Here is a 16,577-nt window from a genome sequence, read left to right on the forward strand (position 1 = left end):
TCAACTGATGAATAAATTTCTGTTCTGCAGTTTTAAATGTGCAGCAAAATGACTGAACCAGAGAAGCACAATATGACCATATATTTATGAGTCTACTGTAAATTAGTAGGAACATCTAGAAAAACTGGACTGGCGCGCAAACTTTACAATAAGCTCCCATTTTCAGGAAGCCAATTTATTTCCAGTGAAGGATAATCTGTCCTCACACAGTGTCAGCGTTCTAGTGGCTCCAGGACTTCACGCTAAAATCCATTGCTTTCTTTTTCAGGAATTTCCAAGTAAGGAGACAAAATATGAAAACAAAATTATCTTTAGGCGTTTACTTTTACTTCACTTACTTTACTTGTTGTATACATGTACATTCTTGCTTACCTAATTTCCACAACTGCTGACAGAAAAACACACATTCTGACATGTAGTGGCATTCAGTGATTCAATGTATGAGTTAAAAGTTGCATCATTGATTAAATTTAATGAAGCATCTGAATATAAATCCTAAGTTATGTTTCCATTTTCACAGAATACACATTTAGAAGTTTATAGTTTATAAGACAGTATTCTGTAGCTGATATGCTGTAAGTCCAAAGCTACTACTGACTCCAACAATGAAGAACTTTAGAGCATTTTACAGAAACACTGTCTGTCTGTTTGCCCCCCTTTTTTGCTGAAGAGAACACCTGATTAAGATCAGCAGCTTCAGGAAGACACTTTCATTTAGCTCTCATTATAAATTGCAGACACTGAACTAGGAGATGGTGAGTATGAAGTGAGGCAAGGCCAGCCTTGTGTTAGGTGTGGGTGACAGCCAGTGGCACACTCCAGAGTTCTGCAATCCTTAATACTTTCATTTTCTTTCTCTTTTTGCAGTCCTTTAAACTTGTCCCCTGGTAAAAAAAAAAAAAAAAAAAAAAAAGTGTTTGTATAGTTTCTGAGTGTGTTTTCCGTGTGTGTGTACCTGGGAGCTGCAGTTGAAATGCCCCGCCATGTTTGTTTAGCTCTGTTTGTTTTGCTTCGCCCGATCCCTTCTTTTCCCCTCCTGGTCTCCTCATCTTATCCACATCCAGGTTCAGCTTCATTTGATAGCATGAGAAATAAAACGCTGATGGAAATGTCACTGATGGAAGTTTCCACCAGCAGAGACCACAGACCCCCAGCTGAGATCAGCTAAAACACTTAACTGTGAAAATAACCAACAAGATATCATAGATAGAAAAGATAATCTTCGTACAACCATTTTCCGAGGTTTTCACAACCCCCCTTTCAGAAATATGTGGAGGAGACATATGCTCCGTTACTGTTGCTGGGACACCATACTGGCACAAGATGAACACAAATACAGAACAAAGATAGCAACTGAGTGAACTCACACTTGAAAACAGCCTTGGCCTAACACTTCGATGTGCTTTAAAGAAAAGGCCATCACACACACACACATCCAGGAATCATTTTAAAATTAGTCTGCTGATGCAAGCATTGGTGAACGTGTCCAACTTTCTAACCCTGTCCTATATCTGCTAAAAAGTGCTTATCGCTGTTAGAGGCAATAAACGAAAATAAATTTACTTCCGTGGAAAAGAAACGTGTGTCTAAAGCTGTAAAGGTTTAAAACCTACAAGTTACGGAACAGGGTTGACCCCAGTTGTCTCACTGTATGTCGCAATTTTTATATGTTTTATGTGTTTTAATTCATTGTATTTTAATCTTAGGTGGCGCTTGGTGTCCTGAAAGGCACCTATAAATAAAATGTATTATAATTATTATTAGTAATTGCAGCATTTGTACCTAGTTAAAAGTCCCCATACTATGTTTAGTTAAAACCAGTTCTGTTTGTTTTGACCACTGAGGCGTTGGACCACAGATAAACCTATGCTACATTGGAACCAACTCCTTTATTAGGCCAAAGAAAAGAATGGCAGCGCTATAGAGGCGACCTGGACCTGCTGAACGCTAAAGACAATTATATTTAAAACCTGTACTTATCTGCATGGATGTGAGGTGACGCAGCAGTAGAACAACTTGAAGCCACTAGTTCTTTAATGTCTTATCTCTGCACTTTATTCTGTAAACGCTGCACAATGCACTGCAATTACTATGTGCATAGCAGCTGAATAATAAAGCAGCTAAATTTATGAACACTGCCAAGTATTTTAAAGGAGTCAGCTGGTGTTTATATATCCAACCAAAATGGTTTGCATAAATCCAGTTTATGACTTCATACATTACATTAGCGTTTGGAAATGCCCCTTTTGTTTTTGTTTTTTTTATGTAGACTCGTTTAAGACGTCAGTTTACATGAAAAACAAGACCGATATTGCTATCGGTTGAGTTTTTGGAATAATAGGTCTTTTCCCTAATTCACCGTATGGAATACACTAGTCAAAGTGTTTAAATCGATGTGGTTGTTTCGCTGCAGGAAAACAAGCCAATTTAGAAATGGTTTTGGCACCACACCTGCACTGTGAAATGCACTGTGGTAGAAAAACCCTAAAACTGATTTAGATAACTAACAATAGACGTGAAGAATGAATTAGGACTGATGGGACTTGGAAGGTTCAGAAGCAGTGTCTTCAGAGGAAAGAAAAAACCTCCCTTGTAGAGCTTTCACATGCAGAAAAACCTTTAAAACACACAGAAGGAAAAGAAAATAAGCCAAAATGCATTTCATGTCCTCTTGAATATGATTTAAAAGTTTCATGCTGACAGAGTCTCATGGACTTGTTCTCTACAGCTGGGTGAAGGCCAACTTAAATTCACCTCTGGTCAAGAGCAGGATCACAAAGCCATGTCTGATGACGCATGGGGACCCATTTAGATTGACCACCATCTGAGAGGCATCACCTGCGTGACTCCGGTCGCCACAAAAGACTACGTGTGATACAGAGAGTACTTCCCCTCTGTGACGTTTTGTCATTTGAATGTTGAAGCGGAGGCTCTGTTTGTGTCAAAGAAAACAATCACGACTAACAATAAAGCACGTAGGCGAAGGCAAAGTGAACTCTGACCTGAATAGCTCTTTCTCCTCCTGATTATGTGTGTATGTTTTGTGTGCATGAGTTGTGCAAGCAGAGCGCTGGCTGGTGCGTAAGGTTGAACACAGTGTGCCAGAGCCCTAACTAAACAGAAGATGCCCTGTTTACTCCCATTCTGCCTGTCTGTCTCCTTTCACTCTTTTTTTTTTTTTTTTTTAAAAAGCAAATCTGAAATTTTATTACTGCTAGAAGAATGAAACAAATTCATTTTACATTTAAATGTTTAAAAATTATTAATAGTTTCAACAAAACAAGAAATAAGAAACATCTATCGGATCACACCCACCCGTTTAACTGACCTACTGGCTTTGTTTGATGCAACAAAGTATTTTCTAAATCACTGTGTGTTTTACAGATTCTTTGCGTTTTCGTCATCCTGGATTCATTGTGTCCAAACATGTATTGCCTTCAATACAAACCTTGCAAGTTAAAGCTACTTCGATTAACTTGTCTTATCTTCTATCAGATACTTCAAATCTACCTACACTGTGAAATGACTGCGCTGATTATCACCTTTTTAATATTTTCCTCCATGTGAGGAGTCAGGATTGGCAAATTTGGATGGAGAATTCATTTCGACAGATTCAAGTAACACAAAGGGAAAAAGTATTAGAACAAGCTCTACAGCGCACAACATTAACTCTCACATTAACCGGCAAAGCAAAACAACTAGCAACATTCAACCAGGCAACAAAGCTGCACACACTTGTGACAGTTCGTAAAAAATCTGGGGAAATTGCTGCTTGCACTTGACAAAAAAAGAAAACAAAAACCTACTATACTGGATCACCACATCTGAATAACAACCTGCACAGAGTTGTAAATATACAGTACACAAATTACATATGCAAACCAAATACATGTGTATCAAAAAGTGAGAAAGCAGCACCGGGAACTGCATGTCACTTCTCATTGTTGAGTGTTTGGATTGCAAACAAGTGAGTTACATGTACACATACTTACATGTTCACACACGTTTACTGTGGTTTTTTTCTACTTTTAAGGGGCAGTGGAAGATCAGACGAATGCAGGCTCTGCCTTTTCACCTTAGGCGAGTGGAAGCCCATAAAAACAACAGAAACAGTGCCACATTTTCCACTCACACAAACTTGCTGCATGCTGCATCTAATGTTCCTTCACGCTGCTTTGGCATCTGTGTGCATCCGAGTTTCTAAACTGAGTTTTATTCACACAAGCTCTGATTAAACAATATAGTTTTTCTGCATGCGCCTTACTGTGATGGGCTGAATATTCTCATCTAAGCTGTCACGTGCCATGGATTTCCAGAAAATTAGCAGCCATTACTTCGACTGCAGTTGCAGATATATTCATCATTAATATTCTTTTTAAAAAGCGGAGTAGCATTGGTGTGGTGGACCACCAACATGTCTGTAGGAACGGGGAACTGAAGCTCTTACTTCTATTAGGGGACCATCAAACAAGGAAAGGTTCAAACATTTACAGAGGTATACACATATCATTCTTACTGTATTTGTAACCACCAACTCTCTCCTACACACACTCACTCACTCACACACACACTCCCCTTGCATTGCATCATGTTCTAGAAATGGCTCCTGCTCTAACAGTCAGCTCTTGGCTTAACTAGCTGCCTGTTGCATTACACAGAGCTCATCGTCACAGCTGCTCCCCTGACCTATCTGCTGTGTCTCGACACCATTTACCAGTCAGCATTCGCGTCTTCATCGGCGAGTGCTTGGCTCTGAATAAGGTTTAAATTTGCAATGTGTTAAAATGGCTTGAAAGAAGGAAAACCAACGAAAGCAAAGCACAACCTAATCAAACTTATAAAGGAAAATCAGATAAAAGCTAAGAGCATTTAAATTAAAACACAAAGTTCCTGCTTTCTGATAGTTAAGATCTACTATAACCAGCTCTTGAAACAATTGAAGAGTTCACACAACATTTTTGAAGAAATGTGATAAATAACTTTTGTTCCGGCCTGTAGTTGAAGTAAAACAAGCTCAAATATCTAAAGGCATCAGCGTAATCCTACAGTCTGAATATTAAACTCCTAATTGTGTCATCATTATGTTCTTAGAACACATGCAGGAAATCTGAACGTGTTCCAACACCTGGACAATATAACTAACCCTTCGGCTATATTGAAAACGTAGCATATGGTGGTCTGCTAGCCAAGCGGATGTCTATCTTTTTATTGACTACACCTGCTGCTCCGACACAGTGGAGAAAAGTGTGATTCACAGGCAAAAGCTACAGTCAGCCTGTGTTTTGGGAATGTTTGTCTTTAGCTTTTAGATCCAGAACAGAACTGTCAAACCTTTCAGAGGTTATATAACAAAATCCGCCTTTTTGCCAAGTGTGCAGGTCAACATCTGCAGACTGCAGCAGGGTATGTAAAAGATAATGTCACTAAGCTACAATCTGCTGTTACCACTGGCAACATAAAGACAGAAGCTGGGATCATTTTTCTCTAAAATGGCAGTGTGTTAAATGAAATTCTAAAGAAATGTTATATGTGTGTTTTCCACACGAGTGTATGTGCAGGGAGATGGAAACATGAAAAAAGCCGTTTCCTGCACCATGTTTCCAGACAGAGACCTGGCAGAGAAACTGGAGAGCAAACATTATACGCAGGATGCAAAAGTCAATGTATAAACATGACTGAGGTTGTTTTTCTTTGAACTCTAGGCTTTTCTGTCGGAGACAGAAAAGAAAAGGCATCACAAGCTATAATCAACTTAAAAAAATAATAAGTATCTCTCTGTGTGTCTTACAATAGAAGGCATTCTCTGTGTTTATGGCAAAAGAGGAAAAGCTGGCTGACTGACCGGCCCGACATACTGGCAGAGCAGTTGCAGCATGAAAAAAACCCACAACTCCTTTTACAAAAAAAAAAAAAAAGGTGACAAAACAAAAATCTACTTCTTCAGACAAACCTCATTATCAGTCATCTAGTTTTCGTCATTTATCTTATTTGTCCCCTGTGGGTGTGCATTTCACTGAATCAACTCAGGAGTGATGTGGAATTATTCCACACATCAAACCAATCCCGAGCCTGTAAGTATAATTTCAGTCAATGAATGCTGATAAGAGGGCGTGGCAGGTCCATGACCCCTGGCTGCTTATGTTAGCTGCATCCCCTAAAATTATAGAAATTATTTAAGATGAAAATATCAGTTGCCCCAATCAATTTTAGGTTATAAAAAAAAATCCACTCTGCCCGTCATGATGGAGCATATCATATGATGGATTCTCAACAGGTGATTTATTATTGGACTTCGCACAAAAGTAGCCAGTTTTGAAAAGTGCATTTTTTTCCTAAATTATTACTACACAAAATACGAAAACTTGGTGTTATGTGAAGCATGGACTTCATAAGAAAGTCTTTGGTGTTGAGACAGATTACCACATAAGCACTTACTTCTCTGACAGTGCTTCTGCGACCAGCATCTTTCCCTGAAGTGCCCGTTGATGGTGCTCTGAGAACACTGGATTCGACCCTCGGCTGTTCCTGGACACACATCTCCACACTCCTTTTCATTCTTATTGGCCACAATGAAGTTGTCTTCCACTGAGTCCAGGATTTTGGACCAGTCCAAGGTGGCCAGGTAACACAGGTCTGGATTCTTCTCTATCCTCACAGCACCCCGGGTGATGTTCATCAGGCTGTTCAGCCCCAGGTCTTTCAACTGCAGCATCTCAAAAATTACGAGAGCGTAGTTGAAGAAGAGGTTGTTGCCGCGGATCACTGTCAGATTGGGGAACAGATCGCCGAGGGTTTCCAGACCGTAGACCCTGAACAGCAAGACGTAGTCAGTTACCACTTGCAGTTTGGGGTAGCTGAGGCCTTTGAAGTCTTCTGTCTTGGTGTTAAACATAAGCAGAATCTTAAGGTGGCCCTCGATGATGGTGCAGTTCTCCAATGACTGGAGGTTGGTCACATTGTTCCGGATGTCCTTGCTCTGGCAGACTGGAAGAAGAGACAAAATAAATGTGTCAGTCAGTTATTTCTTGCACTACGTTATTAGAAGAATCATTCATTAATGCATGCTATGTATTTATTGAGCTGACTCTCATATTTAAACAAACTCCTAAGTTTAAGCGTGACACAGATTTAGTTCAATTTCAAATCAAGCTAAAGTTCCTTTTTTTTTTTAAAAAAATACCGGCCACAAATCAGCGATCAAATTCATTTTTTACTTAGCCAATTTTACTTGATTGAATAAATAACTAAAAAAATAAAAGATACAAAAAAAGATCAAAAAGAAAAAAAGAAAAATAAATATAAGAAATGTTGAAAATCTAAATGAAAATTGTATTTTTTGTCAAAAGAATCAAAACTTTCATATAAAACAAAAATCTGAATAAATTTGACATAAAACAATATGAAACAAGAAATTGGTCGTAATAGCATAGATAATACTAACTAGCTGCACATAAGCTATATGTGTATTGTAAAGAAAAAAAAATTACCATCGATGAAACATACAGCTAAGTCCCAAAAAAAAAGTCTGTCCTTTATTGAAACTTGACAAAAACAGGTGGGTATGAACTTCAACGCATCTTCCTCCTCTTTTCTCATCGTAAGGCACCAGTAATTTACATCAAATACATCAAAGTTATTGATGATGACGCATTGATGGAGTCCCCCATTACAAACCAAATGCCCACATGCACTCCCCTTCTCCTTCTCTGACACACACACATGCAGCCTGTCTCTGCTCCTGTAGCACCTCTCCAGAGAGGAAATGATTTTGTTGCACAGTCTGATCTGAATGGAGCAGACATGGAAAGGGTTAACAGAAATGAAGCCTTGAAACAAAATACTTATATTAGCTTTTTCACAGTCCTTAGCTGCAACACGCAAGTGCACATGTGGAAAACAGCAAATGCATTAACACACAATCACACACATCAGAGGAGTGGATAATTAATTAGTGGACAGTTACTTAAGATGAACAGAGCATGCTGCTGTCACTTTGCAGCACAAAGCAAGAAGCACATTACTAAAAGTATTAGAGAACAACCGAGGATGAGTGAGTAAGCAGGCGGAGGGGGAGGGAAGAGGTGGTGTGGGGGTTGAAATGTCTCGAAAGTAAAAGATAAACTCTTTCCCAACCTTTTTTTCTACTTTAAAAGAGGACAAAAAGCAACAGCTTAGCTCAAAAATGGAAAAACACTGCATCAAAACAAACAGCAGAAATTCCATTTGCCGTGCCGTTTAACTATTTATAAAAGCAAAACGGCCTGAAATCAATACAGCATCAAAGAGGCTAATCAAACATCTCTAACACAAAGTCCATATTCGTCTGCACTTAAAAGTCAGTAATGATCGCTGAATTTGGATGTTTCTCCACTGGATCGGTTTGTCTGAGCAGACTTGTCGTTTAAAGCAGAGAAGATGACTGGCGCAGCAATGTGATAAGTGGTGTTTGAGCAGGGTGTTAAAATGTTATTTGCATAAAAGCATACACAATTTCTGTCATGTTGTCACATCCATTTGCTCTCCATTCCTATTCATCAAACTGATAAGTAGTGACGAAGAAGCTTACTTGACATGTCAATTATTCCAGCAACAAACGTCTCAAACCAAATGGTTACCGCCAGCAACCAGCATAGGAGACTGGTTTACACCAAGGAAAAACTGATCAGATATTACAAAAGATTAAAAATAAATAAATAAATAAAAATATCGGCCACAGACAGAGGAAATGTCATCTGCTTTTGGACAGTGCCAATAACACACACTAATCACACTGTATTTGCCCTTCATGCAGTTTAATGTTGACTTACTACATTGTCTTCTGACTCTTCCATGCACATTTAACGGGAAAACAACAATCTCTCACTTAAAATGCAATCCAGCATTAGAAACGGTCTAAATTTACTCAAGCGAGGTTGTTATTGGCCGAGTCCACTTCCTTGTGTAAGCTACCCATTACGATCCTCATTCTGTTAATGGTTAGTTAGACATACACATCAACAGTCTGGGTACAAACTCTGACCACAACAGTGTCAATGAAGTGGCATAACAGCTTCTTACAAGGGCAGGTGGCCAATAAAACCTTTAGTCCCAACACTCTTGACATAAAAACATTTTTACAATAGCTGCATGTAAGCAAGGAGAGTCAACCTCCCCAATTCAGAATGGTGACACTGTAATAGAGCTGCAACTAACGATTATTTCAATAGTCGACTAATCTGAACATTTTTTTGGATTAGTTAGTCACAATTATTTGTCACGTCCATCATCTGTGCTTCCAGTTGACGCAGCTCTTTTTACAGGATCCAGTATGTTTTACCCTACTCTCTTCATCTGCATCATATGATTGTCCCCCTGATTCCCAGTCAGTCACAACATAATGTCCTTTAGTAAGCTAAAAGAATGACTCCTGAACCAGTTGAATAATAAATTTAAGCCTAACAGCTTACTACTAATTTATTTAAAAATGTTCAAACTTAGCTATAGTGTCATATACAAGCTGTACAGAATTTGCCTCTAAAGGAAAACAAAATAAAATATTTTAACATCTTAATTTTCATAGAATTGCACTGAAATGATTATTTACATCTAAAAAAAAAAAAGCCTGTTTTGTAAGGTAAACAAGGGCTAGAATCCTTTAAAAAAAATTCCTGAAACCAAACAGTGATCCAGATCACCATCAAGGTGAGATCACTTCTTCCTTTTCACATTTCCAACAACTCCTGAAAATTTCATGAAAATCTATCCATAACTTGTTGAGTTATCTTGAACACAAACAAACAGATAAACGCCAGTAAAAACATAACCTCTTTGGCAGAGGTAACAGCAGCACATCAATACTCGCTAAGGCTAACTTTGCCATCTGGAATGCTGGAAACCATGACTCCGGGTTGGTTTCTTTTCAGATGCTCATGCATGATTGTTGTGCTGCTGGGTACGCCAACTCTGCATGGCAGACTACACATTTCACCTGTTTGACACCGTTTAGTGTGAAATATCCCAAAACTTTGGAAATGCGCTGCCGTCAGTTTGTTCTTCACTGTTTAAACAAAGACGCTGCACAAAATGACAATACTGCCTCCAGCACTTCCTGTGGTGCTTTGCATCATTTGCTTGGTGTTTGGAGTTCTTATACTGTCTGAAAAGCCGTGGTTGGTAAATGGCGTTAGATTTCCTGGTGCAATGTTTTATTAGCAAAGCCGTCACAGGCATTCATAACGTGACGCCTCGACAATGAAATTTCATGTCGATTATTTTTTGTCTTTTGTTGACTTTGTCGAAAAATCGTTGAAGCCTTATACTGTGGTATCAAAAAGGGCATCATACATTAAAATAGCAGGTAAAGTAAAAACTGAATGGAAAAATTACTCTCAGATTGAGATAAAAACTTGTATTTGGGAAACAGAAGCAAAAAATGTATAAATTCATAAATTACCTTTAATGCCCTGATCAGTTTTTCTCTTTTGAAAAGCTCTGGGTTCAGGATGTAGCAGTGTCTTCCTGCCAGCATCACTGGCACAACAAGATGATGTGCAACGCGGCCTGAGCATCAGCAATTCTGTTCATATCGCTGCACATTTATGTGGACAATTCAACTTAGCATGCTTCCACGAGCAGCCAGCAGCCTAAAACAACTCATAAAAAATAAGTCAATAAATCCATTTTAGCTGTTAAGCATCTCATAAGATATCACAATGTTTGAAAGGGCAACAGCTGCCCGTTCAAGTGTGTGCGCCTTGACCACACCTTCTTTATTAGATACAAACTGTATCAGAAAGCAAAACACAAACACACCTCTTTCTTCACTGTGTGGCAGTTGCTGTTATTACCGGCAATAACAGTAACCTTACACCTCTCTATCTACCCATCCCGCTTTATCTCCTGGATCCATCAAAGAGGCCTGCAAGCCACCCACTCGCAGTGAGCCTGCAGCTCTAACCAGACACCTATTGTGAAACACTACAACATGAACTGTGTTAAGTGATACCAGCGGGCTGAGTTTGCAACCTACTCCTACCCATGACCTTTTCACATGGGTGTAGTTTTTTCAGGACAGGTTGGTGGAGATGGGGTCTTTCTCCTCGTTGGCCTGCACATATGTCACGTCTCCTGTCGGAGAGTTTATTGGCACGTTAGTGGACCATGAGGGGAAGCAGCAGACGGTGCTGCTGGGAGCTCCTTCTGCAAAATGGAGTCTTGTGTTCAACTGACTGGGGGGGAAGGGGGGTAGTTCATCAAGGGGCAAATGAGGAGGGGGGTAAGAAAGGGTAGTAGTCAGGGGGTTGGCTGAGAGAGCTCCAGTGTTTTTAAAATAAGCCACCTCCTCCTGTCCTCCCTGGTTTGGTAGCAGGAAACATGGGGGGGAAAATGTGAGCAAAGAAGGAATAGGCAGACTGATGCAGGGGGGAAAGGAGTCATGGGCAAAAGAAGACAAGAGCAGGGAAGGGGGAAGAAAAATAATGAAGGGAGAAAGTGTAATCCGAGCCCAACCAGGAACGCAGAGTGACGTAAGGGGGCCTACAGAACGGTTGATGATCACATGCATGACTGGAAGGTCACTATGGACTGCAGTTACATGACTAGCATGAGCCTGAAAGTATGGAAGGACACGAACACCAAGCAGAAGAAGACAGAAAGGATGACACCTAAACTTTTTACCCAAAACTTTTCTTTTTTTTTTTTTAAATCAAAAAGATTTCCCAGTTTCACAATGTGAACTTCTGTTTTTGTCTTTACTCATTTGATTTAAATACAATGACACACTCCAGCCTGGAAGTTCAGATGCATAACAAAAAGACAAAAACCAATCATTATGTACAGCAGGAAGGGGAGGGTGGGAGGTGTACAATGACCATGAGCCCTGTGTGGCCCACCCAGTCATTCGGGACCACCCGTAAGCAGACAGCTTGGTGTTCTCATGGGATGTACAGGATGTCTTAATTACAATAACAACCCAATCAGCTACTAATGAGCTCGAGTGGGGTTGGGGGTTGAAATAGCAGAAAGGAACGTAATGTACCACACTGTCATAATGTGGACCTCTATAAAAGAAATGTGGGCCATCCGCCCACCTTCACTGTCTGCTTGACACTTAATTTGGCAGCAGGAATGAGGAGAGGAGGAGGAAAGGGTTGTGTTAGACATGTCAGACAGAAACCCTGCTGCAAGTCCAACTGTACAGCGGTACAGTACATGCATTGCTTTGTTTTGGCTTCGAACGCAACAAAAAAAAAAAAAAACACCAATGTGACAGTGACCATGTACCAATGAGGTTACTGTAGCAACACTTCCAAAGATCCATGCATTTTCACTGCACTGGGCAACAAAGAGGGTCTGAAATTTTTTTTAAGGCGTAAACATGATTAACACTTTTCAGGTTTATGTTCCTTCACAAACTCTTCATGCTGTAGAGTAAAAAAAACATTGTCCTTTTAATCTGCTTTACATCTTTTTATGAGATTACAGATAATATAAAATTGTATGGCTTTAAATATTTAGCATTAAGTGTTCATAAAAAACGTTGCAAAGCAGAAATACATTTCATACAGCTTCGACTATATGCATCTTTAAATCTAAAGGCAGCATTGGTTTATAAATGACCTGAGTACGACTGGTGCAACTGAGGTCATATAAACTGCTATCATCTCCCATCGCCACTATTCTATGAGCACCCACAGCTGCAACCTTCATCATAGTGTAGTTACAACTTCAGACAGATTCTTCTCTTATTTTTAGAGTTGTGCTCCATGCAGAGAATTTAATATGCATCAGCTAATGTTAGCTGGCAGCGACAGAGTATTAAGGTGGCCCTCTATGGCCAGCAGAGGAGCCTGCTGCTGCCTTTCGGTGTAAGAGGGGGCAGTGGCACATTAGCTTAGCATGAAACCAGACCTGTCCAGCATAAAACCAGGTGGCAGCTAACTATGGACTGTGAGAAGTTTCCTCTCTCTGACAGCTCAGGCACACTTTGCCCCTGATGAGGCGATCTGCTGATTATAGATTTGTCAACAGCTCAGTTGCTGAACAAACCCTGGGAGAGAGGATATGAGGTTGAGGTGCCAAGTAGACTGCCAGTGGAAAAATGCATTTGTTTGTTAATATAACTTTGGAAAGTTGTGAGAAGTGGAGCCAGACCCAATTGAGCACCAGGTGCTATTCTGTGGCTTCAGTGGTGAAAATGATGCTGAGAATTTGCACGGGGCATTTTGATTAACGTGAACCAACAAGTGGCTCCAAAAAAAAGAGAGAGCTGGGGAAAGCAAAGAGGCCAGGAAGACTGCAGATGAATAAGCATAAAAGAGACATACAAGAGGAAGATACAAAACGATGACCAAACAAGGTGGGAAGTGAGCAAAATCAACACATGAACCCTGATTGTCCTTTACCTCCACTGCTGAAGAAACCAGATAAAGTTGGTTAAGAGTTGGGGGGCAGAGTGGAGAGAGGGAGTGTGTGGGCTGGAGCACCTGTTCCTCCACTGCTTTAGCTTCCCATTGACGAGCATGGCAAACAGAGATGGCCCAGCCTATTTATATACAACGCCGGATCCCATTACAGCTGTGGCAAAGAGCCAGCCTGTAGCAGATTGAAGTGGGTATAAAAGCGCAACACACAGGCCGTGCGCTGTCAGATGGCTTGCCAAGAGAGCAGAGAGGCCTAAATCAGATCACTCTGGTGACTTTGGCTCGCCTCTCACTCCTCGCCTTTCGGCACTGGCCAACGAGAGGCGAAGGGAGGGATAGGTACAGACAGAGGAGCACAAAGAGACAATAAACAAGAAAAAAAAAATAAGTGAGAGGGGGAGTAAAGGTGCTGTGTCACTGTCACTTGTTTATAAAAACAATGACTCACTATATTCCACTTCCAACAAGCTGAGTTCGACCTTGGACTCAAGGCTGCAAGGAGGGAGAGGGCAAAAGAAAAACAAAAATAGGTGCAGGAGAGAGTAGGGAAGAATTGCAAAAGAGAAACAGGAACGCTGAAGATCATGTGACAGATAACTGCGTTTAATCATGCAACTAATTACCATAACTTTGAGAAATACTGTCCGTTCCTTTTGGTCCAAAACCAAAAAAGCTTCAATTTAACTAAATCCTGCAACCTCAAGAAGTGCCAACTTGTCTTTAAAGCATTATCTCTTTAAGGGATGTTGTGGTCCATTTCCACAGCCAATGACAGCCAATAAGTCCCAACTATAAAATAATATGACAGCTGGTAATACACAAGACACCCCCCCTGTCAAAGAAAAAAGAAAAGAAAGAAAAATCTGAAAAATTTGCACCACGCCTAACAAAAACAGCCAAACCAGGTGGTGCTCCAAACAAATAAATATTGGGAGGGGGAGTAACATTCCTGAGCATTTTGGAACAAGCAGAGGCCAAAGAAACAGGAGCAGGTAATTGGCTGCAGGCTGAACTGGACCTGCAGAGAAAGGGCAACTGTCCGCAGTGTGCACACACCATGCATGCACAGCGAGGAAAAAAAGTATCTGATGCTATCTGATGCTCCTTTTCATCTTCCCATGTTAGCGAGTGGAGCAGAGTGCATCATTTTGGTGTGGTGAGCCTCAGAGCGCGAGGAGGCCAGGACTCTGTTACCCTACTTGACTTGCAGCCACAGAGCAGCAGCAGCTGCAGGGACTGGCTTCAACCAAAGCTCCGACCCACAAACCAAAGTCACATTAGGCTGGTGGAGCCACACCTCCCTGATGGCTCTGCCAAATCGGCTTCTTCCATCCCGATATGGCTCACTTTCTTCCCCAAAATTGCCTGTTTTTCTGCAAAATATACAGTGGGAAAATGTCCCCTGGCGACTCAGCATTAACAACAAGGAGTATTCATTCAAAAGAGGAAGCGAATGCCAAATAGGTGTGATGAGAGCTGTTCAGGCGGTGACTTTACATGCTTACACTTCTTCTTTTCCACACTGTGGCTTTAATGTCCAGAGAGTTTAGTAAAGGCCTTCCCTGTGTGGTGAATGTATAAGAGAGCACATGCCATGCATGGCAAATCCTATCGATTGGACTGGATTGCTACATGGCAACTCTCAAGCAACAGCTGAATCCAGCATTAGAAGCAGAAAGTAAGGCCGATAGGAGGAGGGAATAATTTGATTCTAACTGCCTTGAAATGAAACTCTTGTATGTGTGTGCCTGCACGGGGGAAACTGCGACAATTACAAAGTGTCAGGAGATGAAAAGGGAATAATCACGGGAAAAAAAAAACAAAACAGAATTTCATTGGAGAACGCAAAGAGGCACAGGAGCAAAAAATGATGGGGAGCCAAGGGGTTAGTTAGTTTAATGGCCTGTTTGTCCACTCTAATAGACCACCAGCTCTCACAGGGTGCAACAAAAACACCTCACGTACACAAACCCACACACGCAGACATATCCTGCCTCTCAACTTCCTTCTTTCCACATCTCTCCCTCCCTTTACCTGCACACTGCTCAAACTTCTACCCGCAGCCTTATTTGTGCATTCATCAAAGCACAAACTATGTTACAAACATGAAGAAGACTGTTTTTTTTGCTAAAGTTAATTTTACATGAAGAAGTGGTGTGTTCTGAATATAATCAATAAAGCGGAAGCTTTCTTGATTATGTACTTGTATCTCCACCATGCTGTTTGTTTTTCCAAAAGAAATTCTCAGATACTCATGGTTTAAACTGCCCTCCCCTGTTAGTTTTTCCACAGGATAGCCATGAGCTTGCCAGGTATAGCTTTGTCACTCAGAAGCCAAAAAACACTCAAGAAAACAAAGATTTTTTTGTAGCAGATTCCCAAAAAGAAAAGACAAAAAAAAAGACAGTAATCACATACCAGTGTACTCAGTAGTATATATTATAATCACACAGAAATGAAAACTCCCCGTTCTGTCATCTCACAATAAGTTGCATAAAGTGAGAAGTCTTTAAATAGGGGAGCCAGGGAGAGCCGCATCTACTGCCAGTACGACTAGGACTGTCGTCATAGTAACCCATTTCAGGGTAAATTCATCAGGACAAAAACAGAGCTGTTATCCCCTGAATCCGCCAAGCAAACACACACACACAGACCTGGTCATTGAACGCACAAGCTTACAAGCATCAGTGCTCATAAAAGGACACAAACACATACAGACGAACACAGTCAGAAAACACAATCAGAGAGAGCCACATGACTGGGTGCTGTTGTTTGCGATGTGCAGGTGGACATGTTCATCACAGTGAGAATGCTTAATAAGTGTGGAGAAGACAAAGAAGGAGAAAAAACAGGCAAAAAAAAAAAAGGTGTCAAACGGCTGGCATTCCCACATTAAAGAGGCTGGAAAGAAGAGGCTTTCCCACACCATAAAGCTAGATTAGCAGGTGTGTATGTGTGTGTCTGCGGAGGACAAGTCTGCAGGCTGTGTGCATCTGCGGAGTGAAAGAAAAACAAATCAGAGGATGAACCCTTTTACCCCTGAACGTAAAAGCACAAGAAGGGAGGGAAGCTGCCGGATGGTTCCAGGAGACTTGGCGCTCCAGTGAGTGAGAAGAGGGAGGAGCCAAACACAGAGAAGACTCATGAGAAGACTCATGTATGCATGTATGTGTATGA

General features: G+C 40.8%; 1 protein-coding gene across 1 annotated transcript in view; it reads right to left on the reverse strand.

The window, feature by feature from the left end:
* The window catches only part of insrb (insulin receptor b), a gene marked incomplete at its 5' end in the record, with an annotated part of 50,770 nt that extends 41,817 nt beyond the window's left edge, over positions 1–8,953 (reverse strand). The window contains 2 exons of the mRNA XM_079245639.1: positions 6,436–6,984; positions 8,950–8,953. Of these exons, the coding sequence (XP_079101765.1) occupies positions 6,436–6,984; positions 8,950–8,953 (553 nt within the window). The remainder of the gene's footprint in view (positions 1–6,435; positions 6,985–8,949) is intronic.
* Between the last annotated feature and the right edge of the window lie 7,624 nt (positions 8,954–16,577).

Source organism: Telmatherina bonti, assembly GCF_933228915.1.
Source record: "Telmatherina bonti genome assembly, chromosome: 8".
Classification (NCBI taxonomy): Eukaryota; Metazoa; Chordata; class Actinopteri; order Atheriniformes; family Telmatherinidae; genus Telmatherina; species Telmatherina bonti.